The 20,077-nt window shown below is 37.9% G+C and overlaps 1 protein-coding gene across 8 annotated transcripts in view; it reads right to left on the reverse strand.

Moving 5' to 3' along the window:
* Nucleotides 1–20,077, reverse strand: part of GRIA4 (glutamate ionotropic receptor AMPA type subunit 4) — a 608,284-nt gene that overhangs the window by 180,988 nt on the left and 407,219 nt on the right. For all 8 annotated transcript variants that reach the window (XR_006272041.1, XM_043482046.1, XM_043482043.1 and 5 more), the window contains one exon: nt 4,537–4,721. Coding sequence is in view for 7 of the 8 variants with exons in the window: in XM_043482046.1 (XP_043337981.1) it covers nt 4,537–4,721 (185 nt within the window). In the remaining variant the exon portion in view is untranslated. The remainder of the gene's footprint in view (nt 1–4,536; nt 4,722–20,077) is intronic.

Consider the following 20,077-nt stretch of genomic DNA (forward strand, 5'->3'; position numbering starts at 1 on the left):
TTTTTTTTTTATGGCCATCCTAAAGATTTAGTACAGATTTAATGCAATTCTTACCAAAATTCAGTGATATTTTTCACAAAACTAGAGCAAATAATCCAAAAATTTATATGGAATAAAAAAGATCCTGAATAGCTGAAACAATCTTGAGAAAAAAGAATGAAACTCCTTGACATCATTATACTAAAAAGCTACAGTCATCAAAATAGTATGGTACTGGCACAAAAAAGACACATAGATCAATGGAACAGACTAAAGACCCCAGAAACAAACCCAAGTACCTATGGTCAATTAAGGTACAATAAAGAGACAAGAATATATAATGGAGAAAAGGCAGTCTTTTCACCAAGTTGTGCTTGGAAAACTAGACAGTTACATGTAAAAGAATGAAATTAGAACATTTTGTCAGACCATATACACAAAGAAAGTATTAAAGACTAGAAAGTATTAAAGGCTGGAAACCATAAAACTCTTAGAAGAAAATGTTCAGAACACCATCTTTGATGTAAATCATAGCAATATAATTTGGACCATTCTTTTCAGACAAAGGAAACAAGCATAGGTAAACAAATGGGACCTTATCAAACTTAAAATCTTTTTCATAGTAAAGGAAACCATTGACAAGATAGAAAGACAACTTGAGAAAAATTACTAACAAATGATATGAGTGATAAAGTATTAATATCCCAAATATATAACCAACACATAGAACTTAAGATTAAAAAAAAAAAAAAAACTGATTAAAACATTGGCAGAAGGCCTGAATTAACATTTTTCTTTTTTGATGGAAATGGCCAACAGTCACATGAAAAGATGCTGAACGTCACTATGTTAGCCAAATGCAAATCAAAAACCACAATAGCATAGTACCTCACAACTGTCAGAATGACCACTGTTGTCAAAAGCCCACAAATAACAAATATAGGCAAGAATATGAAGAAAAGGGGACACTACTACACTGTTAGGGGGATGTTAATTGGTGCTGTCACTGTGGAAATAAATACAAAAGTTTCTTTAAAAAATGAAAAGACAGAACTACTATATTGTTTAGGAATCCCACTCCTGAGTATACATTCAAAGAAAGTAAAAACTAATTTAAAAGATATGTACCTCAAAGTTCATAGTTGCATTATTTACAAAACCCAAGGTAAAGAAGTAATCTAAGTGGATACACAGATAATGGAAAATGGATAATGGATAAGAGGTTAATGGTTAAAGAGGATGTGATATATCATGAAATATTACTCAACCATAAAGAAACAAAAAACTGCCATTTGTAACAGCATGGATAGAACTGGAGGGTATTTTACTTAGTGAAATTAGTCAGACAGAGAAAGACAAATACTGTTTATAATCACTTATATGCTGAATTTAAGAAATAAATTAAAGAAATTGACATAACAAAACAGAGACAGACTCACAAACACAGAAATAACTAATGGTTACCAACAGGAAGAGGGAAGGGGTGAGTGACAAGATAGGAGTAGGGGATTAAGAGGTACAATTTACTATGCATAGAGTAAGTAAGATTCAAAGATATGTTGTACAGTGCAGGGAACATAGTTGATATTTTACAATAACTCTAAATGGAATATAATCTATGAAAATATTGACTCTAAGTTGTATACTTGAAAATCATTTATATTTTAATAGAAAAAACTCAGAGACATTTTTCTGATCAAGATTATTTAGCATTTTACTTTGTAAAAAAGAATGTTTTGATTCTCTGAAACTTTTTTCTATTATTTCACTAAAGAGGATGTTGAAATAGAGTTATTGAAGTGCATGTACAAATTCATGACAAAGTTTGGTTTAGCTTTTGTTTTTAGATGAATCAGAAATGAAATAAAGAGATGTTAAAAGTGATTTTGCTTAGAGCTACAAGAATTAAAATATAGACAGTGAAAAAAATGTTCAGGATAGGAACAGCTTTTCTTGGGGGAGAAATTTTATAGGACAATTAAGAACATATAATGTATTCTTACACTAGAGTGGACTTTGTTACAATTTATGAGATTGAGTGGTATTTTAAAGAGACAAAGATTTGTTAATAGTCTCATTATTAATGTGCATGCATAGTAAAAAAAAATAACTCTTAGAATTCTGGAATAATTAAAATAGAGTTGATAATGATAAGCACTAAACTTTTCTAAGTTTTGGGTATCTGATGAACAGCTTGGTAACTATAGTTAACAACACTGTATCATATGCTCAGAAGTTGCTAAGAAAATAGACCTTAAATGTTCCCACTCCTAAGAAGAAAAAAGATTTGTAGAGTTTGTGTAGTCATCAAAGGTATGCAAGAAGAAAAAAGTCATTACGTGAAGTGCTGGGGGAGGAAATGGCAACCACACTACAGTATTCTTGCCTGGAAAATTCCATGGACAGAGGAGACTGGTGAGCCACAGTCCACACAGTCACAGAGTCAGACAAGACTGAGCAACAGATCACAGCGCACGATGGAGGTGTTAGCTGACCCTAATGTGGCAATCATTTCACAATATATTTGTGTATCAAAGTATAATGTATTTCTCTTGTATGTTAATCATATCTCAATAAAGCTGGAAAAAGTTAATTTCTTTGAAACTGTGACAAAAATAAGATGCCTGGTGTCCTTAGCAAGAGTTTATTTAACTTTATTGATTCAACAATTATCCATAGCCCCTGGGTGTGCTGATTTTCTTCTTAGAAGCCTGTTAAGCCTCTGAAATGGGTCGGTGTGCTCTGGGCACTCAGTTGCCTTTTCCAGATGTGGTCTTTCATAGGACAAGTCTTTTAGCAACTAGAGGGCCTGAGCCTTATTCACCAACTGACAGGAACTTGGTAATCCCTAAGTTCTTACAATTGACTGTCCTGTAGGATTTGTGAAGAGTTATTTACAAAGTTTCAGTTATTCATGTCAAACAACTCAAACTCTCAGCATAGGAGTGAAGTGAGAGAAGAAGAAATGGGAGTTTGAGCTGAAGTGACTAGGTCTTGCTCAAAAGAGGAGGTAACCTTCTTTCTTGAATTCCATAAATGCATACTACAAGTTTCATATACTCTATGTAATTACAACCTTAATGATTTCTTGGACTCCCTGAGGAAGAAACCTGAGTGATATGAAGGTTAAAATTAACATTTTCTAATAGAATAATAGCAATTCATTAATCAACTGTTATTTTTCCCCCCTTCTTCTATAAAAGGGTAACAGGTGGAGAATACTGTTATTTTTTTCTTACAGTATAGTCTGGCTTCAAAGAACTTTAAAATAAATTCTACATGCTTTTTTGCTTTTGACTTTTACAAATGCTAATTATTGTTGAAGAAAGAAACTTATGGCATCTAGTTTAGTGTCCCCAGATATTGAGGAGAAATCTTTGAAACGTGTCTTGATTTTGATTTGTAAAATTGAGTACTTAAGTTGTTCTTATAAATAAACTTCCAAATTGGTAAGTTATTACTATGAATCAAACCATAGGAATCAAATCAAATCATTTTATGCAAATGAACTGTATGTAGCAAACTAACCAATGAAACGTGCTACAATATTGTTTAGCAAGACTAACATATGGTAGGTAAATATGAGCAAACATTTATAAAACCACTAGATGGCATTCATTCACTGCAATTTTGGCCAAATACAGCCTTTAAAGCTTTATCATGATATACAGGATTAGGAGCAAGTATTATCCCTTATTTGATGATATTTTTCTATCATTTAACACAATGACAGAGTTCAATTTTACCTTTTCCTGTATGCTTTAAATCAAATCAACAAGCACTGAAAATCTTTATTAAAGGATTCTTCCTTGCGAGAAGATTTGAAAACCATCTTCACTATAGTGGTAATGTATTTACTTAAAATAGTTAGAAGAAAATATGCACAGTATGTCACTTAATTTTCTTTTGTTTATTTGCTTTATTAATTCATTTGGATCTTTCTCACATAGCTAGTTCTCTAAAGGTTATAAAAAGTACACAGCCACATTTTGTAATATTCTAGAAGGCATTTATCTTTAGCATTAGTGTTTATGAAAATAGGAGGTCAAAAGCTCTTGAGTCACGAGAAGTCCTTTCTGTTGTACAGCTTAAAAGTGTATGACAAACAGTGCTTCTAAGTACATTGAGAACCAAAACGGCCTTTGGTGTTAAAAAGTTATGATTTAGTCTTGCCTGTGTGTGTGCTCAGTCACTAAGTTGTGTCCAACTCTTTGTGACCCCATGGACTGTAGCTAGCCAGGCTTCTCTGTCCGTGGAATTCTTTTGACAAGAATACTGGAATGGGTTGCCATTTCCTCCTCCAGGAGATCTTCTCCTACCCCCCGGAATGATTCCACATCTCTTATGTCTCTTGCATTGACAGGTGGGTTCTTCACCACTGAGCTACCTGGGAAGCCCCATGACTTAATATTAGAAATAAATAGATCATGGAGCAAAAACTCCTAAACTCCACACTTTGACTAAATGAGTGAGAGAACATATTTATGGACCAAAAAAGGTCAACCATATTTGTAGAAGATCTAGGTTAATAATAACAACATAAAATCCAACACTTACCTGTTCTAATATGTTTTGAAGCCTCTCTATTTCACAGTCTATTACAAATTTCTTCTCTTGTCTTCTATCAAGTTCTTCTAAAAGTTGCCTATAGTTGACATCGTTAAAATTTTCCACACATATAGCGCTGACGTGCCATCCATTTTGTCCTGCTTTTTCCATAATAGCTTGAAGTATAGAGTATCCTAGTGGGGAAAAAATTCAGAGTGGTTACTAAAAACATGCCCTTAAATAACTTATACAGGCACGCAGTCTACATCAATATTTTTGTATTAAAATGAATTCTTAGAAATTTAAAAACACGAGTGGTTATTTCTGAATCATTCATTTTTCTTTTCTGTGCATGTGTGTGTGCTAACTTGCTTCAGTCACGTCCAACTCTTTGCAACCCTATGTACTGTAGCCCACAAGGCTCCTCTATACATGGGATTCTCCGGGCAAGAATACTGGAGTGGGTTGCCATGCCCTCCTCCAGGGGATCTTCCTCACCCAGGGAAAGAATCCTCATCTCCTGTGGCTCCTGCATTGCAGGCAGAGTCTTTTATCTCTGAGCTGCCAAGGAAGCCTCTTTAATTTCTTTATTCAGGACAAAGACATTCCTTAAAAATATTGCCTGAAATGAAGTAATAACATCATGCCTTGAGTAAGCGCTCTCAAAATCCCTCTACTGAATAAACATTCCTTAAAAATATTGCTTGAATGAAGTATCAAATCATACCTTGAAAAAGTTCTCAAAATTCTTCTACCAAAGACATTGCTTTGGAGACATTTTTGATGAGATAAACCTAAAATAAAATCTAGTACCCTCTGTAGTCAAGAATAATTTTAAAAATCTTTGCTAATTTTACTCACTCAACAGAATTAATTTTGAACATCTGTATTGACTCTCCTCTTGAACAAGTAATAACATTTTTGGGTTCAACTGTGGAAGGTAAGTTATAAAATAAACATTACAACAGTATTTATTGAAGACCCATTATTATAAGTGGGGAAAGCATTATTTAACTCTTTCTGTCTTGACAGGGGAATTAAGTGGATTAAGGGGAGGGGGAGGGGGAGAACTGAATAAAAGCCAGGTGAAGGAATGGCCTCTTAAACTCATAATCTAGTAGAAGAAAAAGACATTCAATTACAAAAAAGAAAAAATGCAACTTAGTTTAAAACTGTAATGATTGCTTCAGGTTTTGGCCCAAGGGAAAGTTTGGTTAAATCTGCCTTGATGAGACAAAGGAAAATGCCCTGAGAAGAAACACTTTGAATTGGGTCTTGAAGGTTGAGAAAGTACCTCTAAGATTGCTGAGGAAAGAGTGTTTATTAGCTGGAGACAGCCTTCCAGGGGGTGGAACGGTCTTTATTCTTGATCCAGATCTCTCTCCATATGGAGGAGAAGTATGGATCTTAATATCTTGATAAAGGAAGAAGGGTCAGCTTCATGAAACCAGCCTTTAGAATATTTCTTCATGTTAATATTGTCGTGAAACCTTGCCTTTTCCAGCTCTCAGTTTTGAAGTGGAATGTGAAAAAAAAAAGGAAAAGAAACTTTGAATCTATGTATAGCTTTTGGCATAAGCCTTTTTGTTGTTGTTCAGTCGCTCAGTGGTGTCTGACTCTTTGGGACCACATGGACTGCAGCACACCAGGCTTCCCTGTTCATAAGAAACTCCCAGACCTTGCTCAAATTCATGCTCATCGAGTCAATAATGCCATCTAACCATCTTATCCTCTGTTGTCCCATTCTCCTCCGGGCTTTAATCTTTCCCAGCATCAGGGTCTTTTCCAATGAGTCAGGTCTTCACATCAGGTGGCCCAGGTATTGGAGCTTCAGCTTCAATATCAGTCCTTCCAACAAAACTCAGGACTGATCTCCTTTAGGATAGATTGATTGGATCTCCTTGCAGTCCAAGGGACTCTCAAGAGTCTTCTCCAACACCACAGTTCAAAAGCATCAAATATTCAATGCTCAGCCTTTTTTATGGTGCAACTCTCAAATCAGTTCAGGACTACTGGAAAAATCATAGCTTTGACTATACAGAACTTTGTTGGCTAAGTAATGTCTCTGCTTTTTAATATGCTGTCTAGGTGTGTCATACCTTTTCTTCTAAGGAGCAGGCATCTTTTAATTTCATGGCTGCAGTCACCATCTGCAATGATTTTGGAGCCCCCCAAAATAAAGTCTGCCACTGTTTCCATTGTTTCCCCATCAATTTGCTGTGAAGTGATGGGACAAGATGCCATGATCTTTGTTTTTTGAATGTTGAGTTTTAAGACATCTTTTCCACTCTCTTCTTCCACTTTCATCGAGAAGCTCTTTAGTTCCTCTTCACTTTCTGCCATAAGGGTGGTGTCATCAGCATATCTGAGGTTATTGGTATTTCTCCCAGCAATCTTGATTCCGCCTTGTGCTTCTACCACCCCACCATTTCACATGATGTCCTCTGCATATAAATTAAATAAGCAAGATGACAATATACAGCCTTGACATACTCTTTTCCCAATTTGGAACCAGTCCTTTGTTCCATGTCTGGTTCTAACTGTTGCTTCTTGACCTGCATACTGATTTCTTAGGAGGCAGGTAAGGTGGTACATATGCTTCTTAAAGGTAAGCATAAGCATTTAAAAAGGTATAATTCTTATTTGAGCTTATTCTATGCCAGTTATAGTTTCTTATAGTTTCTTCCTCCCTTGCTCCCTACAAAGCCTCACTGTGAACAAGCTAGAGAAGGTGATGGAATTCCAGCTGAGCTATTTCAAATCCTAAAAGATGATGCTGTGAAAGTGCTGCACTCAATATGATAGCAAACTTGGAAAACTCATCAGTGGCCACAGGATTGGAAAAGGTCAGTTTTCATTCCAACCCCAAAGAAAGGCAATTTTCAGACTACCACACAATTGCACTAATCCCACACACTAGCAAAGTAATGCTTAAAGTTCTCCAAGAAAGGCTTCAACAGTATGTGAACTGAGAACTTCCAGATGTTCAAGCTGGATTTAGAAAAGGCAGAGGAACCAGAGATCAAATTGCCAACATCCATTGGCTCATAGAAAAAGCAAGAGAATTAAAAAAAAAAAAAAATTCATCTACATCTGTTTCATTGACTATGCTAAAGTCTTTGACTATGTGGATCACAAAAAATGGAAAATTCTTAAAGAGATAGGAATACCAGACCACCTTACCTGCCTCCTGAGAAACCTGTATGTGGATCAAGAAGCAACAGTTAGAACTGGATGTGGGACAATGGACTGGTTCCAATTTGGGAATGAAGTACATGAAGGGTGTATATTGCCATCTTGCTTATTTAACTTATATGCAGATACGTTAAGTGAAATGCCAGGCTTGATGAAGTACAAGCTGGAATCAAGACTGCAGGAAGAAAAATCAATAATCTCAGATATGCAGATGACACCACCCTAATGGCAGAAAGTGAAGAAGAACTAAAGAGCCTCTTGGTCAAAGTGAAAGAGGAGAGTGACAAAGATGGCTTAAAACTCAACATTCAAAAAAGTGGCATCTGGTCCCATCATTTCATGGCAAATCGATGAGGAACCACTGGAAACAGTGACAGACTTTATTTTGGCCCCAAATCAGTGCAAACAGTGGCTGTAGCCATGAAGTTAAATGATGCTTGCTCCTTAGAAAAAAAGTTATGACAAACCTAGACAGCATATGAAAAAGAAGAGAGAAAGTCCATATAGTAAAAGCTATGAGTTTTCTAGTAGTTATATGTATATGAGAGTTGGATCATAGATAAAATTGAGTGCTAAAGAACTGATTCTTTTAAACTGTGCTGTTGGAGAAGACTCTTGAGAGTCTTCTGCAAGGAAATCAAGCCAGTCAATCTTAAAGGAAATCAGTCCTGAATATTCATTGGAAGGACTGATGCTGAAGCTGAAGGTCCAATACTTTGGCCAACAGATGGTCCCCAGAACTGACTCATTGGAAAAGATCCTATGGCTGGGAAAGACTGAAGGCAGGAGTAGGGGAAACAGAGGATGAGATGGTTGAAGGGCATCACCGACTCGATGGACATGAGCTTGAGGGGGGCTCTGTGTGTTGGTGATGGACAGGGAAGCCTGGTGTGCTGCAAGTCCATGAATTCAAAAACAGTCAGACACGACTGAGTGACTGAACTGAACTTGCTCCCTATAGTTAGATTGAAGAGCTGGGTGGACTAAAAGTGAAGATTTAAGATGAGTACATACAAAGCATTTTCTGGATAAGAACACCTTTTCTCAGTTTTCTAATTTTTATATGAGTCTCTCAGATTTAAGGATTTTGATTTTTAGGTATATTTTCTACAAGCCAGAGCTTCAAACATTACAGATGTTCAATTAGTATCAACACATGGAACTGATGATGAGATCAAATTTGGAATATGAATTACCTGATATCCTGCCAAATGAAATACTGTGGCAGTGAGGATTTATTTTTATCTAAATGAAAAAAAAAAAAATTCCAAAGAAGAATAAAAAGGGCTTGTTGATTACTATATAATTATTCTAGTATATCTATTGATCCATTTAGTCTTTCTTTTTGTAATGCATGCCTGTAATTATCTTTTCAAATCTTACCTAGATTCCCTCCTTCCCTGCCCCTAATCAAGTACTCTTTCCCTTGTTTCCTACCTTATGCATATGTAACATGAAGATTTGTGTTCTGCCTTAATGAAATTAAACAGGACTTGAGGAATCTTCCTGGGTTCAAAAGTCCCTCAGAGCCCCCCATTTCTTATTTTAAGAGAAAGGCTTTAAGTCTTCTAGGACTTCCCTGAGTTCCAAAGAGTGGACTCATTTACAATTACTATAATTAGGAAAGTGAGGGGACACAAGTGAAGCAAACCCTAATGGTCTTGCAGGAAACAGAAATCTCAAAAGGTCTTAAAAGAAAAAAAAAAATCAGGAGCCATTGCAAATTGACATTCTTGACCAACACATAATGCTCTAAGTAAATGATAAAATGTCTCAACTATTGTTTTTGCTCTCTGTAGAATAAGAGTTGAAGGCTTACTAATTTGCTCTGCAGGAACAATCATCAAAATCACACTGAGTCACAAGACAGTGGCAGTAAGTCTGCAATTGAGATCTGTGGGAAGCTAAAATTGCAAAGCCCCCTTTCCTCCTCTTTACCCTTCTTGCTTTTAAAAACCTTGCACCCTGGCCAGCCAGCATGATGAATCTGAGAACAGCCATCTCCTATCTTCTCTGGAGGGCAGTACCCCAGATCAATAAACTTTTCTCTGCTGCAAGCTCTGATTTTTCTTTTTGTTTGGCCTCACTACGCATCTAGCACACAAACTTGGTTTAGACATTAGTGTACATGTTCATTTCTCATTTATTCTGTTACTGGGATTTCCTCTCTGATACAGCTTCCCATCTTTGGCTGCAAAGAATATGATCAATCTGATTTTGGTTTTGACCATCTGGTGATGTCCATGTGTAGAATCTTGTCTTGTGTTGTTGGAAGAGGGTGTTTACTATGACCAGTGTGTTCTCTTGGTAAAACTCTATTAGCCTTTGCCCTGCTTCATTCTGTACTCCAATGCCAGATTTGCCTGTTACTCCAGGTATTTCTTGACTTCCTACCTTTGCATTCCAGTTCTCTATAGTGAAAAGGACATCTTTTTTGGGTGTTAGTTCTAGAAGGTCTTGTAGGTCTTCACAGAACCATTCAACTTCAACTTCTTCAGCATTACTGGTTGGGGCACGGACTTGGATCACTGCAAAATTGAATGGTTTTCCTTGGAAACGAACAGAGATCATTCTGCCATTTTTGAGACTTCATTCAAGTACTGCATTTCAGACTCTTTTGTTTACTATGATGGCTACTCCATTTCTTCTAAGGGATTCTTGCCCACAGTAGTAGATTTAATGGTCATCTGAGTTAAATTCACCAATTCAGTTCATTATAGTTCGCTGATTACTAAAATTTTGACATTCCATCTTTCCATCTACTGTTTGACCACTTCCAATTTGTCTTGATTCATGGACCTAATATTCCAGGCTCCTATGCAACATTGTTCTTTATAGCATCAGACTTTACTTCCATCACCATTCACATACATAACTGGGTGTTGTTTTTGCTTTGGCTCTATCTCTTCATTCCTTCTGGAGTTATTTCTCCACTGATCTCCAGTAGCATATTGGGCATCTACTGACCTGGGGTGTTCATCTTTCAGTTTCCTATCTTCTTTTCCTTTTCATGCTGTCAATGAGGTTCTTAAGGCAAGAATACTGAAGTGGTTTGCCATTCCTTTCTCCAGTCGACCACGTTTTGTCAGAACTCTCCACCATGACCTGTCTGTCTTGGGTGGCCCTACATGGCATGGCTCATAGTTTCATTGAGTTATACAAGGCTGTGGTCCATGTGATTAGATTGGTTAGTTTTCTGTGATTGTGTTTTTCAGTCTGTCTGCCCTCTGATGGAGAAGGATAAGAGGGTTGTGAAAACTTAATGAGGGGAGAGACTGACTGAGGGGGAAACTGGGTCTTGTTCTGATGGGCGGGGCCATGCTCAGTAAAACTTTAATCCAATTTTCTGTTGATGGATGGAGCTGTATTCCCTCACTGCTGTTTACCTGGGGCCAAACTATGGTGGAGGTGATGAAGATAATGGCGCCCTCCTTCAGAAGGTCCCATGCAGGCACTGCTACACTCAGTGTCCCCAGCCCTGCAGCAGGCCTCCACCGACCCACACCTCCACTGGAGGCTCCTGGACACTCATGGGCAAGTCTGGGTCAGCCTCTTGTGGGGTCACTGCTCCTTTCTCCTGGGTTCTTGTGTGCACAAGGTTCTGTTTGTGCCCTCCAAGAGTCTATTTCCCCAGCCCTGTGTAAGTTCTGGCAGCTCTATGGTGGGGTTAATGGGATCTGCTTCAAGAGGGCTTATTCCATACACAAGTCTGTTGAACCGAGAGCCCCTGTCCCTGTGGCAGGCCACTGCTGACCCTTACCTTCACTGAAGACACTCAAATACAGTTCTGTTTCAGTCTCTATAGGGTTTTGGGTCCTGGTGCACACAAGGTTTGTTTAAGCTCTCTGAGCATCTCTGGTACCTATGACTCTTCATTCTAAATATGATTTTGCCCCTCTTACCATCTTGCTGGGGCTCCTACTTTGCCCTTGGATGTGGGATAGCTGCCACTCCAGTGCCTACCAATCTGAGCTGACTGTGGCTCAGATCATGAAGTCCTTATTGCAAAATTCAGACTTAAATTGAAGAAAGCAGGGAAAACCACTAGATCATTCAGGTATGACCTAAATCAAATCCCTTATGATTATACAGTGGAAGTGACAAATAGATTCAAGAGATTAGATCTGATAGACAGAGTTCCTGAAGAACTATGGATGGAGGTCTGTAACATTGTACAGAAGGCAGGGATCAAGACCATCCCCAAGAAAAAGAAACGCAAAAAGACAAAATGGTTGTGTTAGGAGGCCTTACTAATAGCTGAGAAAAGAAGAGAAGTGAAAGGCAAAGGAGAAAATGAAAGATATTCCCATTTAAATGCAGAGTTCCAAAGAATAGCAAGGAGAGATAAGAAAGCCTCCCTCAGTGATCAATGCAAAGAAATAGAGGAAAACAACAGAATGGGAAAGACTACAGATTTCTTCAAGAAAATTAGACATACCAGAGGAATATTTCATGCAAAGATGGGCACAATAAAGGACAGAAATAGTATGGACCTAATAGAAGCAGAAGATATTAAGAAGAGGTGGCAAGAATAAACAGAATATCTTAACAAAAAAAGATCTTCATGACCCAGGTAATCATGATGGTAGGATCAATCACCAAGAGCCAGACATCCTGGAATGTTAAGTGGGCTTTAGAAAGCATCACTATGAACAAAGCTAGTGAAAGTGATGGAGTTCCAGTTCAGCTATTTCAAATTCTAAAAATTGATGCTGTGAAAGTGCTGAACTCAACATGCCAGCAAATTTGGAAAACTCAGCGTTGGCCACAGGACTGGAAAATGTCAGTTTTCATTTCAATCCCAAAGGAAGGCAATGAGAAAAAAGGTTCAATCTACTGCACAGTTACACTCATCTCACATGCTAGAAAGTAATGCTCAAAATTTCCGAGCCAGGCTTCAATAGTATGTGAACCATGAACTTCCAGATGTTCAAGTTAGATTTAGAAAGGCAGAGGAACCAGAGAGCAAATTGCCAACATCCATTGGATCATCAAAAAAGCAAGAGCATTTCAGAAATACATCTACTTCTGTTTCATTGACTATGCCAAAAGCTTTGACTGTGTGGATGACAACAAACTGTGGAAAATTCTTAAAGAGATGGGAATACCAGATCAGCTGACCTGCCTCTTGAAAAATCTGTATGCAGGTCAGGAAGCAACAGTTAGAACTGGACATGGAACAACAGACTGGTTCCAACTTGGGAAAGGAGTATGCCAAGACCGTATATTGTCACCCTGCTTTTTAAACTTATATGCAGAGTACATCATGAAAAATGCTGGGCTGGATGAAGCACAAGCTGGAATCAAGATTTCTGGGAGAAATATCAATAACCTCACATATGCAGATGGCACCACCCTTATGGCAGAAAGTGAAGAAGAACTAAAGAGCCTCTTGTTGAAAGTGAAAGAAGAGAGTGAAAATGTTGGCTTAAAACTCAATATTCAGTAAACTAAGATCATGGCATCTGGTCCCATCACTTCATGGCAAATAGGTGGAGAAACAGTGGAAACCGTGACAGACATTATTTTTGGGGGCTCCAAAATCACTGCAGATGGTGAATGCAGCCATGAAATTAAAAGACGCTTGCTCCTTGGAAGAAAAGTTATGACCAACCTAGAAAGCATATTAAAAAGCAGAGATATTATATTGCCAACAAATATCTGTCTAGTCAAAACTATAGTTTATCCAGTAATCATGTATGGATGTGAGAGTTGGACTATAAAGAAAGCTGAGTGCCCAAGATTTGATGCTTTTGAACTGTGGTGTTGGAGAAGACTCTTGAGAATCCGTCAGAATGCAAGAAGATCAAACCAGTCCATCCTAAAGGAAATCAGTCCTGAATATTCATTGGAAGGATTGATGCTGAAGCTGAAACTCCAATACTTTGACCACCTGATATGAATAACTAAATCATTTGAAAAGATCCTGATACTGGGAAGATTGAAAGTGGGAAGCGAAGGATATGACAAAGGATGAGATGGTTGGATGGCATCACTGACTCAATGGACATGAGTTTGAGTAAACTCCAGGAGTTGGTGATAGACAGGGAGGCCTGGCGTGCTGCAGTCTATGGTTGGCAAAAAGTCGGACACGACTGAGCTACTGAACTGAACTGAACTGAAGGGCTTTCCAGGTGGCAATGCTGCTAAAGAACACTCCTGCCAATATAGGAGATGTAAGAGATGCGGGTTTGATCCCTGGGTCAGGAAGATCCCTTCAAGAGGGCATGGTGACTCAGTCCATTATTCTCTCCTGGAGAATCCTCATGGACAGAGCCTAGCTGGCTACAGTCCCTAGGGTGGCAAAGATTTGGAAGTGACTCAGCAGCAGCAGCAGTGAATCAGTGTTCTTTCATTCATTTTTGACACCTATTAACATGTTCCTTTTAAAAATGTCAATTAACATCTTTTCCTTTTTCTCATTTTATTTACTGTTATATCAAAGTAATTAAAAAACAAAAACAAAAATTTTGTTTGATTTTCTTGTTTGTTGTAAAAATAATAACTAATTTCCACCCACATCCTCCTATGACCATAGCTTGGCACAGTTTTTTAGACATTGCTTTTGTTTGCTATCATTGCTTCATGTCAGTGCTAGGCTGTTATTTTTCTGCCTACAGGAATTTTACAGAATATAGACCTATATACTTTCTCATGAAATTAATATATGCTTCCAGTTGCATGACAGATATTGAAAGATTCACATTAATAAAACACAATTCAAATTCAACATTTTGTTATCTGATTTTTCAGATTTAGAAGTGACTATAGAATTGAAATAAAACAAAACCCTAGGACACAATCTTTGTTAAATGGAAAAGAAAGTTGCAGCCTAAAAATAATCATTAACCACTGTCAGAAATAAGTGGCATCTTTTCTATACAGTGCAGAGGACACACAATTATAGTTTCAGAACCCAGTTGAAAATTTGAGTTCTTTTATAAGTTGTGTTTGGTTTTAATATCCTCTCTTATTCACTGCAACTCAGATGTGCTTGTCTTATTTATTTGCCAAGATTGCTGGGAATATATTGTAACTCAGAGAAAATACTGTCATTGAATCTATGATTGTATAAGTTATCTCTTATATAAACTAGAAAATCACAAGTCATTTAATTCTACATCTGGCTATGATTCATATCACCTAGTTATTAGAAAATCTGTAGTGAAATATTGTTGGTCAGAACATGAATGCTACTCTTAAATATCACAAGACTAATGGGGAGTTCACTACTGAAAATTTTTCAAAAATCTTTCTTTTATTTAAAGCTAACACTTTAATTTAATTTGTTAAAAATAAAGATGTCCAAAATTCTTTAATATATGCCAGTATAAGCAGAGTTATGATTCTTGAAAAGGATTTAACTAGCAAAGCTGATATTTAGGTAAACTATTATGAAAATTGCATTGTATTGTATAAATAGCTTCAAAAGAACCAAAATAATTTTATTAGAATGGTAATGAAAATGTATGATGGACAAGATCACATTGTTGGATTATAATGAGTAATTAAAGGCTTTTTCATGGTTATTAGAGAACACAATCAATTATACATATAAATATTTTTAAAATGTTAAATTATATAATGATATTGCTAATTATCCTAAATAAATTCATGGCAATTTAAGCAGTTTTGAGCTACTGTATCTTTACGCATCAACACTTTTTTATATAACCTATGCATAATGACCTATTTTGGATGTGTAGTACATTCCAGATATACAGCTGCTAGCAACACAAGCTGGGCTTATTTGTTTGATGTTCTCTTTTGCAAGATTTATTTGATTCAACTATCTGCACACAGAAGGGAAGGAGGAGAGTCAGGATTAGTGTATGTCAGAGTGTATATAATTTCAAAAAAGAGAGAATTATTTGTATGCTATAAAAAAACCTCCACTGAGATAAGAAGAGAGAACTGCTTTTTAATTAGAAAGTCACTGGTACACACAACAGGAGTAGCATCAATGGAATGCTGAATATAGGAGTCATATTGCAGAGAAGTAAGAAATTGAAGAGAAAGTGAGAAGTGAAAATACAGTAATTATGAAGGAATATCATCAGAATAATTAATTAAATGCAATAAGGGATATGCCATTATGATAAATATGAGATAAACAATGAGGCCCTGGGAACTGGTTTGCTAAGGAGAGGACTGGTCTGTTCCATGGGACAGTGTTGAGCTTAAAAAGAAGTGAGAAAGGGATATAGCAGCAGCTTGTTTGTATTCAATACTTACTCAAATTAGAGTCTCTTTTATTAATCCTATAAACTGCTATGCAGGTATAACCTACTACCAGATTTCTCTGATTTGACACAATTACTGGCATCCAAAGCTAGCATATTCCAAGAGAAAGATGTGTATGTCTGAAGGACTACTCTATGTGTTTAAACCTTAGTCATAGAAAGGAATAAGGTTCTGTAATCTTAACAGCATTTAATGCCATCATATTAGAACTTAAGAGCCAATTTAGTAACCATTTAGTTTGGACCCTTTCCAAAACAGCTTAGGTACTGAAATAACATGTTCAAAAGTTACAGTCTGGACTCTAAGCTCTCTGAACACAGAAAGAGTTCAACATTGTAGCTTGGTTAAAATTATCTGCTGCTGTGACTATAGCATTTATTTATGTCCTAGTTCAAGAAAGGCATAGTGAGAATAAGGAAAGATCTTCCAACTTACACAGTTTGAAGCCACACATGTAAACCTGGAAGTAAGATGGAATGTTTCAAGTTTTTCTTTTTTTTATGAAGAATAAGAGTTAAAAAAAATTCTTCAAAGATGGTTATTTTGGGTGTTTGGGGTCTTAGATTTTCCCTAAGTCCTCTTGTATTTTCTGACAGTAGTGGTTATTGTTTCTTGATCCCTACATTACAGTGTCCATATTTACTTCAGTGATATAGGAGAATTTGATGCTTTAAATCTTTAAAGTTTCTGTCAGTTGCAACATAAATCTTATTTATATAGGCATATAACAAATATTTTCAACTATCTGTCACAGGTTCAGGCACTGAACTCCTCTCAGCCATGCATTTTTTTCTCATTTCTCTTGGGGTTTTCTATAACTAGATCACTGGAGTATTTTATTTCACTTGTTTACATGGCAACTAGACTGATGTTTGTCTACTTCATCTTTAACTGGAAAATCTATGGTACTTCTTTGAATGAATCTTTCAATGTTTTCCTATTCTTTTATGAAGCAAACCAAAATCAGGTCATATGTGACTCCTCCCTCTCTTTGTAGTTTCATTTTGTACCATTACTTTCCTTGCTTTCTACCCTCTATCAACACTGGCCCCCTCAGATGTTATAAAAAGTATCAGGTATTTCAGTGCCTTTGCACATACTAGTTAGTGCTCCCTTTAAAAGACTTATTTCCTCCCACTTTTGTCTTCTCTTCATCTTTCAGATCTCATCTCAGATATCACTTATGTTCTAACTAGGTCACTGCTCCCTCATATAACTTCTTATAGCTTTCCGTACATTTCTTTCAGAGATTTTTTAACCAGTCTAAACATATATTTGAATGATAATCTGATTAGTGTCTTCCTTCTCCCCCTGCCCATATTGTAGGCTCCCTGAAAGTAATATTTCTTTACTCTGTACATAGTCTATTGGTTCTCAGTAGATGTTCAGCAAAGAGTTGTCTGAATGCAGAAATAAATTAATGGGAAATTCATACAGGGGAATCAGGATGTCAGAAGGCTCAGAAGGAGCATGGCAGGTCACATTTAGGAACTTCAAATACTTCAGATTATTTTGTGTGTTTGGGAAAGCAAGGAAGATGTGTGGAAAATTGGTGGGAAGAATTTCAAGGACTGGAGAGATAAGCAAGCAAGGGACGTCGCACAAGTGCATTCTTTATCATATTGTAAAGTTTGGACTTTTTTTCTCATGGACTTTAAGAAGAGTTTGACAGGACTTCCCTGGTGGTCCAGTGTTGAGGGTTTGCCTGCAGGTGTGGGGATGCAGATTGGGTCCCTGGTTTTGAAAAGGTGACAGGCAAGAAGACTAGAGGCCCCCAAAAAGAAGAAATAGTCTGCAAATGTCAGACGTTTTTATCTCTCTCTTAAGTGGCAGGGGGAAACAAGCTACAGGTGTCAGATTTTTTCCCCTTCTCTATACAAAATTAAAAGGAGGTTTCTTTTAAAATTCTGTGTTGCCAATGACAACACCTGGTTCCACCTAAACTCAACTTTTCTCAAACCTTGAGCTAACCAATGGGTTTTTCATATGGAAATGTTTTTCGTAAGCTATGTTAGTTTATCTTAAGCTATGTTATTTTTTCTTAAGCTATGTTTTTCTTAAGCTATGTTATTTATCCTAGGCTTTGTCTTTCTTCAAGTCAGTTCCACCTAAGACTCAGGACCAGTAATGGCTCAACAAACCAGTGCGTTTTACTCATACAATTGTTCTCCTAATCTATGTTAATAAGACTATGTATTTGCTTGTAAACCTGCCTTTCTGAAAGATTTATGTCAATTGTTTTATGGCCCGGGATGACTCACCTTGTGCCAACATCATCTCAAAATACACGTTGTGGGTGAGGGGCCTGGTGCCTCTGTCTGAGTTCTGAGACATTTCCTTTCTCTAATTAGAAGCCTGATAGTAGGTATGTAACTTCTTGCTTAAGACTAGCAGGGGGTCATTCTCTCTGACCCCTTCTTCTGGTGTCTATGTCAGAAGCTTTCTCTATCTCTTTTATACTTTAGTAAAACTTTACTACACAAAAGCTATGAGTGATCAAGCCTCGACACTGGCACCAGATTGAATTCCTCTCCTCCAGGGGCCAAGAAACCAGGTGCAGTTCATGACTCAGCAGCAACCTTTCAGTGTGGGAGGATCTCACCTGTCACAAAGCAGCTGGGCCCCGTGCCACAGCTACTGAAGCCTGCTCACTCTAGGGCCCATGTGACACAGCTGCTGACCCCATGTTTTGCAACCAATGAAGCCCAAGTGCCTAGAGCCATGCTCTGCAATAATGGAAGCCACCACAAAGAGAAGCCCACGCACCTTCAGGTTGCTGTATGGCAAAAACCAATACAACATTGTAGAGCGATTATCCTTCAATTAAAAAAAGAAGGGCCTGAACAGGCAGAGCTATGGAGAGAGACTGGCCTAAGAGGTCTTCTGATCACCAGCTACAAGAAGCTTGGGAAAAAGCTCTGATAGGGCCATGACTCCAGCCACAGAGGCAGTCTGTGTCTGTGTCCTGGCACACTTGGTGCCACCAGGGTCCTTGCAAGCCAAGCAACTGCACCACCTTCACGCTCAACTCCTACTGGAGCAGAGCTGCTACAGGCAAAAAAAGAAAAAAAGTCTTGTGTTTATGCACACAGGATCACTTCAGTAGTATCTGACCCTTTGCAACCCTGTAGACTGTGGCCTGCCAGGCTTCTCTGTCAGAGAGGGGTATCTCAAGGCAAGAACACTGGAGCGTGTTGGCCAACACTGGTTGCCACACCCTTCTAGAGCATTGTATTTCCTGCTGCCCCAGCCGCCAGCCCCCCTGAGTACCTGTGCTGCCAGAACCCCTGTGACCCAAGCAGCTGCAGCAACTCCACCCCTGGCCCTCACAGGGGCAAACCCAAGTCCTTCAGGGCAGCCTGAGGAGCTAAACCCCAGTGGACGACCCACATGCAGAGGTGGAAATAAAACCACAATTGAAACCCAGGGGCAGTGTGGCTAAGGAAGAAGAACCCAAACCTTCCCACCAGCTGTACACGCTGCAGATTAAATTGACACAATATACTAGGCAGACTTTGTCTGTGGAATATATAAAAGGCAATCGAGAGCTCCCACAAGAGAAAACGCACTAGCTCTGATAGCTGGGGACATTGGAGGAAAGAACACCCAGGAGTAGGACCAGATTAGAGTCTGAGTTGCCCCCACAGCACGGCATTGTGGGGCTTCCTAGTGACGTAAGGCGAACTGTGATTCCTAGTGCTGGAAAATGACTAAGAATCACAGAAAAACATTCATTATTCTTATTTTTTGAATTCTGCCTCTACATTGGGCTTTTGCAGTTCTGTGGAATTTTCTTCTATTTTTTCTTTTTAAAATTTTAATTTATTAAACCTATTATTATTTCTACATTTATTCCCTTGTTTTCTTTGTTACTGTTCTTTTCCCCTTACAGTTAATCATTAATGTATATCAGTTAAGTTCAGTCGCTCAGTCATGTCCAACTCTTCGCGACTCCATGGGCCACACCAGGCCAGGCCTGCCGTCCATCACCAACTCCCAGAGTTTACCCAAATTCGTCTCCATTGAGTCAGTGATGCCATCTAACCATCTCATCCTCTGCCATCTCCTTATCCTCCTGCCCTCAATCTTTCCCAGCATCAGGGTCTTTTCA

This window comes from Cervus canadensis, chromosome 11, assembly GCF_019320065.1.
Source record: "Cervus canadensis isolate Bull #8, Minnesota chromosome 11, ASM1932006v1, whole genome shotgun sequence".
NCBI lineage: Eukaryota > Metazoa > Chordata > Mammalia > Artiodactyla > Cervidae > Cervus > Cervus canadensis.